General features: G+C 39.8%; 1 protein-coding gene across 2 annotated transcripts in view; it reads right to left on the bottom strand.

The window, feature by feature from the left end:
* Window positions 1–12,608, bottom strand: part of LAMA2 (laminin subunit alpha 2) — a 1,313,887-nt gene that overhangs the window by 156,040 nt on the left and 1,145,239 nt on the right. For both annotated transcript variants that reach the window (XM_073575794.1, XM_073575795.1), the window contains exon 41: window positions 7,426–7,528. In XM_073575794.1, coding sequence (XP_073431895.1) covers window positions 7,426–7,528 — 103 coding nt within the window. The remainder of the gene's footprint in view (window positions 1–7,425; window positions 7,529–12,608) is intronic.

The raw sequence follows: 12,608 nt of genomic DNA, 5'->3' as shown, positions 1-12,608 counted from the left end.
GTATGTATTCAGTCGTTTATACATGAATACAATTATGATGAGTAGATTGTAAAATAGAAAGATTATAAAAGCTCCTTTCAATTCCAGATACACCTACAAAAGATAGACATCTAATAAAAAATTGGCTTTAGCTGTTATAGAAGAAAATGTTTATTTTGGAAGAATTAATTCTTAAAGCACCACTCGAGAGTTTTTTTTGTCACTTCAACGTTGATGTAGTGCTACTAATGTAAGGTCCCAATCCCTAGTATTATTCTCAGCAGCTGCCATCTCCAGCTCCTCTTTATGCTGCTCCAGTCCCGCACTGCCATCTTGTGACCGCAACTTCTGACTGACCTAAAGTCAGAGGTGACAGTCACAAGCCTTGTTTTGACTCTCATAGACCTTCATTGAGTTGTCCCTTCCGGATTGCCTGTCAAGCAATGAAGCGATCCGGCAGGTCATAAACTATTGAAGACTGGAACGGCGCAGGTAAAAAAATTGAAGATGGCAGCTGATAAGTATGAGTATAAGAATAGTTGTAGGAAACTTAGATTAGTAACACCATTCCAGCCCTACAATAAAAAAACGATGGAAAGGTGCTTTAATCATGGGCTTAGTGATATGAGATGCAGTGGTAGCAATAATATCGAAGTTCTGGTGCATGAAGGGTCCAAGAGGCCCCCTGATATACAAGAAGATGACAGCATTATTTATACCAATAGATGCATTGGGGATATCCAATTTTTTTTCATTGGGAACCTGAAACTTCAAGGTACTTTCTGACTACAGTTGAAAACTATAAAAATGTTTTAAAAGTACAATACACTAATAAAAGCCGTTATGCTAAAAAATATTTCTTCTATTGGCAATATAACAATGCAAATTTCATTTGTGATTTAGTAGACATTTGGGTCCAAGGAACCATCACAAAATTTCTAAATAAAGGACACAATTTTACAGTCTTCAAAATATTATTTTTACTGTAACATGGAAAAGCTGCGTTTGACGGGTCAATAGGTAGAAAGCAATTGTCAATACTAATAAGGAGCTCACATTAATGAGAAGCATGATTGGAGACAGCAAAAGTGCTGTGTTGTTTGGAAATTGAAAGACCAGAAAAAAACCTGTGTTTTGTTGCTTGTTGTCACTGTAACAATAATTTCTATTACCATTATCAACATTTTGTTGGAGACAATTAATATGAACCAATGTACTAAAGGATAAACAAATATACAGAAAATAAATTATTATAAAACTACATGAAAGAAAATCAATTGTCTATTTACAGGGAGAGCAGAAATTGCAGAATCACCCAAGCCCTGGTGCCAAAATGGATTCACTGTCCTCTCTGCCACATAAAAGGACACACACAATAATATACATCATGTGCTATAGTTGGGTGGCTTTGCTACCTATATACAAACAAATATTTGAAAACAATACGATGAGTATTATGATTTTTCTTTTTGCTTCTGTCAATTAAAAGGAATTTGTCACCCCATTTTTGGCCAATAAGCTGCGGCCACAGCCATCAGGGGCTTATCTACAGCATTCTGTAATGCTAAGCCCCTGATGTAACCTGAAAGATAAGAAAAACAAGTTAAATTATACTCACCCAGGGATCCGGTCCGGTCCAATGGGTGTCACGGTCCGATGGGTGTCGGGTCCAATCCGGCGCCTCCCATCTTCATACGATAACGTCCTCCTTCTTACTTCTGCCGCGGCTCCTGCGCAGGCGTACTTTATTTGCCCTATTGAAGGCAGAGTAAAGTACTGCAGTGCACAGGTGCTGGACCTCTCTGACCTTTTCCGGAGCCTGCGCACTGCAGTACTTTACTCTGCCCACAACAGGGCAGATAAAGTACACCTGCGCAGAAGCCGCGGCAGAAGTAAGAAGGAGGACCTTATCGTATGAAGATGGGAGGCGTCGTACCGGACCGTGACACCCCCGGCACCCCCCGTACCCCGGCGAGTATAATCTAACTTGTTTTTCTTCTCTTTCAGGTTACATCAGGGGCTTATCTACAGCATTACAGAATGCTGTAGCTAAGCCCCTGATGTCGGTGGCCGCAGCTTATAGGCCAACAATGGGGTGACAGACTCCCTTTAATTAGGAACCAATCATTTTTAGTGTTTAATAAATCAGTAAAGGATAATCATTAAATCCGCTACCAGTTAAAGTAAAAATAAGATTATATTCCCAGTAAGAGATAATTAATAACCGTTTCAAATTAAAAAGCAAATTGTTATTTTGGCATTTGACAGGATCTTTCCCATGGTTTAGGCTCAAATGTTGCTTAGTTTACCCTCCCAAATCACCATTATGTATTTTTACTCACTTATACTGTATAGAGCCATTAATTCCACAACGCTTTACAGACATCATCATCACTGTCTCAATTAAGGATCACAATCTAAATTCCCTATTTTTTGGGTATGGGATGAAATTGGAGTACCTGGAGAAAACCCAGACAAACACGGGGAGAACATACAAGCTCCTTCCAGAGGTTATCCTTGGTGGGATTTGAACCCAAGACAACAGCACTGCAAAGCAACAGTGGCAATGCAATCTATTAAGTGTTACACTGTTGGACTCCATAAAATGTATTCTTGTACTTACATTTTGCTTTTTTGAATGTGGTCACCAGGCTAATTGAAAGAAATGCATTGGCCATCTTAGTTCATTTAGACAAAATATCAGGCCATATGCATAAAACAATGCTATTGAGAGAAGTACGCTTTTGAGTAGAAGCATGTACTCAGTGTACCTACCCTGCTTTTCTTTAGAAATCAATCATGTAGGTGTGAAATCTAGCTTCACTAAGATGGGATGACATTTACATATAAATTAAAAAGAATAAAAAGCCTTACAGACTACATCACCTCTATCCATCTTTTGCAAGATTAGTTTTCTATGAGATGCATGTTTTCTATTAACGTGATTTTAGATAGCAAATTATGATTCAGTTTAACCTTGTCAAAGCTGAATGAAAATTCTACAATCCCAGTCAAATATTTCTTTGAAAAGCGTACAGCATTCTTTTTTTCACTTCTGTAAAGAGATTTCAATGAGGGCCCAGGTCGAGTTCATTCTGCCCTCTAGAAGTAGGGATTCTACTGGCAAAGCTTAGTTCTCACTGAGCAGTCTTTAGTATATTGTATCCTGCAGAAAAAGTTACAGAGCATATATTGTCATGTAGATCACTGTGTACTCAAACTGGGAAGTTTCTACCCTGAAGAGATTGTTTATGCTTTTAAAATATTTTGCCAGAACAGATATATCCTCTCTGTTGGAATACTGAGAACTTGAACCGATCAGCAGCCTCTAAATGGCTGCATCGATCATGTGACACAACAATAACAAATCAGCTGAAATCATGCTAAAATTTCTGGAATGGCGCTAATGCAGGAGGTGGGTATACAATTATTAACTTTTGCTTCTAAATTACAGTATGTAACATAAATTACTTGCTTTACAGCAGATTCCATAGCTAGGGTAAGAGAGCAATTGCAGGGATTTTTGTTTGTGTCTGTAAAAAGACATCTTTTCATCTTCTGTGGCAGGTCAGTTCACTTGGCTTCTTAAATAGGTAGACACGGGAACCACTTCTATTTAAAGTCAGCCTTGTTTATTGCAATCCTCAAAAGCCACATCACCAATGTCATGATCCAGTCTGGGTTTTGAGTCCTGTCTGCCCTTTTCCTGGGATGATCAGGTCAAGGGTTAACTTTGCCTGACCTCATTTTGGATTCAGGTTTGCTATTTCTTCCAGCTACGTCATCCAGGCCATGTCAGTTATATTTTCTGCCTACAGCGTGAATATCTGACTCTGGTAGTACCCTGATTTGTCCTCCTGCTGTTGCTGACTTTGCCCGTGTCTGTTCGTTTCCCACTCCCCGTCCCGACTCAGTGTTTCCCTTTCATGTTTAGGACTCTCTGGTATTTGACTCTGCTTGGACCCTGACCGGTGGTGTCTCCTGTCTTTGGCATATCTGCTCCTGACTGGTACTGACCCATTTGGCTTGCTTCTGACTCTGTGTTTGATTATTCCTTTGGTACTGCGCTACAGACTAATATCAATTTGGCTTGTTGGACTATTCTGCTGCCACCTGGTGGCAGCCTCACTGCTGCACTGCATTTCTGCTCTTGCTGTGTGCACTCCTCCCTCCACTCTATTGCCATCTACTGGACCTTTAATCTACCTGCATAGCAGCAGTGACAACCAGAAAATGTAAATACAGCCTTTGTCCTGCAGAAGGTAAAGCATAAAGTAACAAGTTCATACAATAGTGCTAGTTAGCTCACCTGGCTTAGATTCCTGCTTCCATGTCCTTTAGCAAATGACATTCAATTCCAGAGACCGACAATTTCCATACATCCAGCTTTCCTTAGCACAAAAGCACATCTCCAGACCCAGCCACACTAAATGTTCTAAAAAGATGGGCATTTATCCTCTGGACTCCTGCCACTCTCCAGCTGTTTAGTCATCCCAGCACTAAAAATTGGCAGATTAACCCCTCTCATCACTTAGTGTGCTGGATGATTTTTCTAGGATTATTTTAATTAAGCTAACAACCTCATTGCTACATATCTCCCCTCTAGAACTTTGCCAGTGAATTTGTCACAAATCCCCATTTCTGCTTCAGTCACCAAACAGGGAAGTCTAGACAGGGCATGTGTGTTGCCATGCATTTTCCCAGGCCGGTGTTCCACATGAAAGTTGAAGTCTTGTAGCCCTGAGTTTCAACTCTGATTCAAGAGACCATTTGTCTATTGACGTCATCATGCTCTTAAGAAGATTGGTCAGGGATGCATTAATAATGACAAAATTCAGGATACCCTGCTGATAGTATCCTACCATTCCTAGAAATACTGAACCTGTTTCTTGGAAACCGTTTTCATCTAATTTTGGATTGCCTCCACCTTATTCACTTGCGTCTTTACTTTGTTTCTTCCAATGATGTAGCCAAGTATTTTCCCTTCTTGTTCCTCATATCACACTTCTTTGGGTTTATGGTAAACACCCCCTTCCTCAGCGCATCCAGCACAACCTTGAACATCTGTAGATGACTTCCCCAATCTGTGTTGAATATCACAATCTCATCGAGGTAAGCTGCAACATATTTTTTGTGAGGGGCTAAAATCCGATCCATGGCACTCTAGGAGGTAGCAGGGGCTCCTTGCAGCCCAAACAGAATTCTGGTATACTGGAGACAATCATCAGGTACATTGAAGTCCGTCTTCTCCTTTGCACTTTGAGAGAGAAGGATTTGCCAGTAACCTTTTGTTAAGTCCAGAGTGGTGTTGTAGCCTGCTGACCTTAGCTTCCCTATGAGATCATCGACGTGGGGCATCAGATATGCATCATATTGTGACACCACATTTAGCTTCCTCTTCTCCATGTTTCCGCACTCTTCCCCTAGCTTTCGCACAAGGGCAGTGGGGCTGGATCTGCCACTTTTTGACTCCTCAATGACATCCAGGTCCATCTTTTTCCTCACTTCCATCAAAATCACCTTGTGATGAGCTTCAGTGATTCTATATGGCTATTGTTTTACCCGCACATGTGGTTCTGTCAGCATGTTATATTCCACCACCTTGGTACGTCCTGGCAACTCTGAAAACAGGTCCCGGATCCGCTGAAGCATTTCTCAGCAAAGTTTTCTCTGAGCCAATGACAGTGTCTCTGTCACTGTGATATCCTCAGTGTCCTTTTTTGGCTTGTCCAGCCCACATGGAGTCTTAATGGGGTCCATCTATTGCCCCGACTTGATGGATATCGGCATGAGAAGATTTTGGAAGTGAGAGGTGGTAGCGGTTAACTGACACTTGGGACAGGACTTGCAATTCCTTAGGATTTCCCAGTGACATCTGGGCCAAAAGAACCTCCGCATGATCTGTTCTTAAGTTTTGTCCACCCCAAGATGGTCACCTAAGACATGTGAATGGGCCCTGACCAACACCCTTTGTCTATAGGGTCCTAGTACTAACAATTACTCCACTATCTCCTCCCTCACCTTAGCAACCAAGTACAATAAGTTCCCACTCAACATGAAATAGGGCAACCTGGTGTCAGCCCCCACTCCTTTTAGAGATAGGTCCCTATATTGGGTGAATCCTATATTTTCTCTGGTCACCCCTATCTCATGAATGCTTTCCTCAGGGGATACTAAATTTTCCTCTTTTCCTATTACACAAAAGGGTAACCAGTCAGACTCTGGGGCTGGTGAAACTTTTGTTTAGGGCCAACCAGTTTCTTACCCACACAATTGAGGTCTATACCCTTTCCCCACAAGTCCTAAAACAGCACAAGGTTCCGGCCTATAATAATTGGGTGCAATAAATCCTGGACCACACAGACTTCATGGGACTCAGTACCTCAGGACGTCTCCATGACCACGCTGGCCACCGGATAGTCTTTAGTTTAGCATCCCTGTGAATGTATCACACATCCACCTTCTTCCCAGGGATCAATTGGAGAGGGAGTGTGGCTTTCACAAAGGTCACCAATCTCCATGAGTCTAGTAGTCCAGACATTTGCAGACCAGTTGCTGCTGGGCCAAAAATTGCCTCTGTGAGTAAATCAATCTGCTGCTGTTGTAAGAGCTGTTGCCAGGGTTGTTGCTGCTGCTGCCAGTGCTGTTGCTGCTGCAGGTGCTTTCTTTGAACCAGATGCTTGATCAGCTACTCCATTTTGTCTGACCGATGTTCCATTCTTACAGTCACCTTCACCCAAGACATACTGCTTGTCCCTAGCCATCACACTTGCTTTCTGGGGATCATGCCTGCACTTCTAACAACAACTGTGGTAGATCGGCTCACTTCGCTTGTTAAAGATGTAGACACTGGAACTGTTTCTATTTACAGTCCGCCTTGCTTGTAGAAATCCTCATAAACCATGTCAACATAAAATGTAAATACAGCTTTTGTCAAGCAGAAGGTAGAGCGTAAAGTAACAAGTCCATACAATAGGGGTGGTTAGCTCACCAAGCTTAGATTCCAGCCCCCAGGTTCTATAGCAAATTACATTCAATCCTGGAGACCTGCAATCTCCATACATCCAGCTTTTCTTAACACAGTAGCACATCTCCAGACTCAGCCACACTCAAATGCTCTAGAAAGCTGGGCATTCATCCTCTAGTCTCCTCCCACTCTACAGCCATTCAATCATCCTAGACCTAATCATGGCTGAGTAACCCCACACATCACTTGGTGTGCTGGATGATTTTTCCTAGGTTTATTTTACTGAAGCTAACAACCTCAGTGCTACAGTACTGCACTATTTGCCAGTGACTTTGTCACATCCACTAAAACTTTTCTGTATAGGTAGTTAATTACAAAGGCATTAAAGACATATCACATTTTGCTCTTGTGAGGTAAAATGGAGGCTAGTTGAACTGTAAATGTATATTTTATCATCTTTAAGAAACTAGAAACCTCACCTTTTAAATCTTGATCTTGTGTTTTAACATCAGTGTAAACTCTGAAGCTTTTTTGAATGGAGCTCTTAGCTTCATCTTTTAAGGATCCTTGGGGACCAGTAACCTTAATGACATACAAAAAAAATTGCTAAAATATAAGTATAAACCGAAGAAATAAAAAAAATACTGTGCAAAAACCATTGGAATTAAATTCAGATACAAACATTTTATGTGATACAACCAAGTGGCTGTTGAGGTAGTCCACTATTTGACAATAATGCAATGTGCTTGTGTGGTTTCGCAACTCTTTGTAGAGTTTTAATCTATTTGCAATCTAAGAACAAGTGGTGAAATGTGGGTATACTGTAGTCTTAACCCCCCTTACCAACATATGATGTACTAGTACGTCATATGGTGACTCCCTGACTTTAACCCCTTAGTGATGGAGCCAATTTGAAGATTTATGACCAGGCTAACTTTTACAATTCTTACCACTGTCACTTTATGAGGTTATAACTCTGGAACGCTTTAACGGATCACGCTGATTCTGAGAAGGTTTCTTCCTGACATATTGTTCTTCATGATAGTGGTAAAATTTATTTGATATGACTTGTATTTATTTATGAAAAAAAATGGAAATATGGCAAAAAATTTAAAAATGTTGCAATTTTCAAACTTTTGATTTTTATGCCCTTAAATCAAAGAGGTATATCACACAAAATACTTAATAAGTAAAATTTCACATATGTCAACTTTACAACAGAACAATTTTGGAAACAAATTTTATTTTTGTTAGGAAGTTATAAGGGTTAAAAGTTGACAAGCGATTTCTCATTTTTACAACAAAATTTACAAAAACATTTTTTAAGGGACCACATCACATTTAAAGTCACTTTGAGGGGTGTAAATGACAGAAAATAACTAAAAGTAACACCATTCTAAAAATTGGTCCCCTCAAGGTACTTAAAACCACATTCAAGAAGTTTATTAACCCTTTACATGTTTCACAGGAACTGAAGCAATGTGGAAGGAAAAAATGAACATTTAACTTTTCGTTACAAAAATGTTATTTCAGAACCATTTTATTTATTTTCACAAGTGTAAAAAGAGAAAATGAACTATAAAAATTTTCTTGTGCAATTTCTCCTGAATACGCCGATACCCAATATGTGGGGGTAAACCACTGTTTGGATGCATGGCTGAGCTTGGAAGGGAAAGAGGGAAGGGAATGTACCCGATGTGTACGTTAGTTACCAGCTCCCTGCATCAGCGCGCTGGTAACTAACGTACACATCGAGTTTCTAAGGGATGCACATCCCTTGGATACCCGATGTGTACGTTAGTTACCAGCTGATCGCTGGTCTCCCGCCTGTCACACGCAGCGATGCGTGTTGGCCAGCAGGAGACCAGTGACCAAAGAAAAGTCCAGGGCTTTCCTACAGCGATCAGCAATACTGGTAGGGGGGCCAATCGCTGATCGCTGTCACACACAGCAATCTCGCTGGTGAGATCGCTGTTGTGTCACAAAACTTGTGACTCAGCAGCGATCTCGCTAGCGAGATTGCTATGTGTGATGGGGCCCTTACGCTGTAGCTAGGCATAAAGTTGATCATGAAGGCTGCACTTCTTATACAATGCCCTTTCAAAAACTTTGCATTGGCCTTGATGGGCTAAATAGCATGATCTGGGTCCTGCTGCTTGAAATAAAAAGAGCAGAAAACTGGCTAACCTAATACAAGTCTGTAAGATTAGGAGCTAAATAAATCTATCAGGGTTCCCTTCAATAGAGTTTAGTTTCAGAAAGACCTTCAGAGCTGTATTTCCTAGACTGGAGCCTGCTCCTCCTGTAATGGCTCATCCAATGATTGACATGATTGTGAATATCCTTTGAATAGACTTTAATAAATCATTTCGGTTTCCAATTCTTTTACCTTCTAATTTAATTTCCTAAAACAAATTTCTTTTCCAGAACATTATCTTTTCTCCACAATCTGTAATTTAACCAAACTGCATTTGAAGATACAATGAAAACTGATAAAAGACACTTATTCTTTGGAATGACATATTCTCCACCATGGTGGTCTTCAACGCAAGCTTCTCATCACAATGAATATACCGTAGTTGTAGTACAAGCATAAAATAACATGCATTTCTATTTTATTTGCTCCTTTCCATATAAATGTTCCCTATGAGACCCCTATGAGATTATTGGCTTTGGGCTTCTTAATAATACTTCCAAATGATTTGAAATTCTCTGAATCATCTAAACTCATCTTGCCAGAGGGATGGGCAATTAATCTATTAAAGATACATATGACAAACATAAGACAAAAAATAATATTTCAACCTAGTTAAGAAGAATACTTATTCATATTGGAGAAGTTTGGCTTTTTATATTTCAATTTTGATCAAGAATTTGAGAGCGAGAACATATTTCTTTTGGAATCTTTTTTCCTACAATGGCACTGAAAAGGATGCCACTAACAATGTGAACATTAATTATGTCAAGAATTACAATGCTAAGTCTGCAATGCAATGCTCATTGTGAAATGAATGCTCGAAAGATTAATTCAGTAACAGTCGATGATATTAAATTAATAATCAGAATAAGAAACTATAAAAATAAGGTCTAAAAAAAATCCAATCTATTTTTTTTGCTGAAATTAATTGAGCTTGAGCAAAATGAAGTTGTATAAAATGTGAATACAGATTAATCTTAGTTTGGACATTTTACAAACTATCAAGCTACCCTGGGTTTGGAGGGCTATTAGATATGGTACAATCAAAATAACAGCCTAGAAAGGTCACATTTGCATGCAGTAATATGACTATTGCAAACAAAGAAAATATCTAAAATGGCTAGCAAATAAGAAGGAAATCGAAAGGCAAAATACTAAAAACTAACATTTCTATTCCGAGGGGTGAACATATCAATAATATACGTAAATGACAAATTACTTTACTCAAATATTTACACATTTTATAGAAATATTCATACATTTTTAGAATGTATGGAACATAGTTTTAAACAATAAAAAAGTTTTTTTAATCCCAAAAACAGCATGACTCAAGTTCATAGGTTTTTTCTGATCACACAGTTCAGCCCTATTCAAGTGAATCTTAGATAATCCCTGTAAGAACTGGACAATTTCAGTTCTCTTGATCGTTTTTAAAATTGCTAAAGGTTTATTACTTAATTGAGTTTCTAAATAGTAATAGTAGTTTTTAATATCATAATCTGCATGCAAATCAGACTATATCACCCAACGAACGAGTGTTTTGCTTGTTTATCGGGTGCTCGGCAACCTGTTAAGCCTTCAAGACTATCGTGAAACCAATATTTCTAATAATGTTCATTTATCATCATCTGGCTTTGTAAATGGACCTCAACGTGGTCATCCACTTCTCTGAACAACCCCGTCATAAATACATTTGCAACTGTAAAATAAGAATACCCTATAATTGCCTCTAGGGATGAGCAGACCCCTAGATATTTATGTTCTAATAAACTTTAGTCTACTGTTTAGTTCAGGTACCAGAACTCTATCCAAACCCCACAACTGTAGTAAGGACTAGGGGGCTTCAAAAGTCTCACTCTCTCCTTCCCCCTCTATTTCTCTTTCTCAACACTTTAGTGGACTTCTGGGAGAAGGTTGTATTCAGAGTTCAGCATCGGACACTAGGTGTCCAGTTAGAACCTTGCACTTTACAGTTCAGGTTCACTCATCTCTATTCACCTCCCATACCTTACCATACTGATTAAGCGATGTCTCCCGAAGTTTGAATAACATTGCTCTACCACATGATCACTGCAGCCAATCAACAGCCACTATTGGGCTGCTGCAATGTTACTTCCTTCATACGAACTTCAGATATCCAGAGAAGGTACAAGCAATGCAGCATAGGAGCATCCACGGATTGGCTGCAGGTCTCAAATGTCAAAACCTTGTTGTCTTTCGAGCCTCGGAAGTGACTATAAAGTATTTTTATTGTACATTGGCAAATATAGTATTTAATAAGAAGTTGTCAGAGCAGTGGACAAGCATTTTAAGTAGTGTCAAAGGTACAGCAACACAAATGGCTGTGGTAAATGGATGACAACTGCTTTTTTCTTCTGTGATCTCATACACTGTAATATTTATTCACTATCTTATCACTTTCCCACTCTATCACTACTTAACTCTAGTATTGTTCTCATAATAAGGCTTAATAGGGAATCGATAGCGTTATGCGGGGCCTAAACTGTGCCTTGTATGCCTCCAAATTAATACTGTAATTTTTATTTGAGATTCCATATGAAACAGCAGACAAAAAGGCAGCAACACTTACTGGCCCAGATCTTGGAACAAATGCACAACAGGTGCAGCCAGCCCATAAAAGGTGCACCAGACACTATGCAGTACCCTTGTGTGAACAACACCCTATGTGGGCCTTTATTGTGCAATTGTATACTGAGCAGTCACCCCCTCCAGGAATGGGTAGGTGGAGAGCAGCTGTTGATCTAGTATTTTGCACCTGTGTTGCTGACTTCTTGCTTTATGGGCTGGCTGCACCCTGTTGTACATTTGTTCCAAGATCTGGGCAAGTAAGTGTTGCTGCCTTTTTGTCTGCTGTTTAAAATGAATTTTTGGAGACTTTGAGTCTTCTTTAGTGGCTTTGCTAATTAGTTTAGTGTAGGGACTCGTAAGCGTGGGGACCTTTGGCGCTGGTCACAAGCTTCCGTATTTTGGCCAAAATATCAACTAATACCTCACTATATTTGTATTTTTTGCATTATATTTTTCAGGGTGCAGCCAAGCCCAAGCACGTTTGGTCTCGCATGAGGAGTGTTCACACTTATGTATTGAGAGTGTGCTGGCCAGCCCTCCTAATTGAAAAGTAGGGGCATGACTAATAGGCTGTGAAACAGACACTATGCAGTACCCTTGTGTGAACAACGCTCTATGCGGGCCTTTATTGTGCAATTGTATACTGGGCAGTCACCCCCTCCAGGAATGGGTAAGTGGAGAGTGGCTGTTGATCTGGTATTTTGCACCTGTGTTGCTAACATCTTGCCTTATGGGCTGGCTGCACCCTGTAGTGCATTTGTTCTAAGATCTGGGCAGGTAAGTATCGCTGCCTTTTTGTCTGCTGTTTAAAATTAATTTTTGGAGACTTTGAGTCTTCTTTAGTGGATTTGCTAATCAGATTCCGTATGACTAAAA

This window comes from Dendrobates tinctorius, unplaced genomic scaffold, assembly GCF_039654945.1.
Source record: "Dendrobates tinctorius isolate UK_male_01 unplaced genomic scaffold, ASM3965494v1 ptg000046l, whole genome shotgun sequence".
Classification (NCBI taxonomy): Eukaryota; Metazoa; Chordata; class Amphibia; order Anura; family Dendrobatidae; genus Dendrobates; species Dendrobates tinctorius.
The sequence above is the reverse complement of the archived record's forward strand: the minus strand, read 5'-3'. Positions and strand labels throughout refer to the sequence as shown.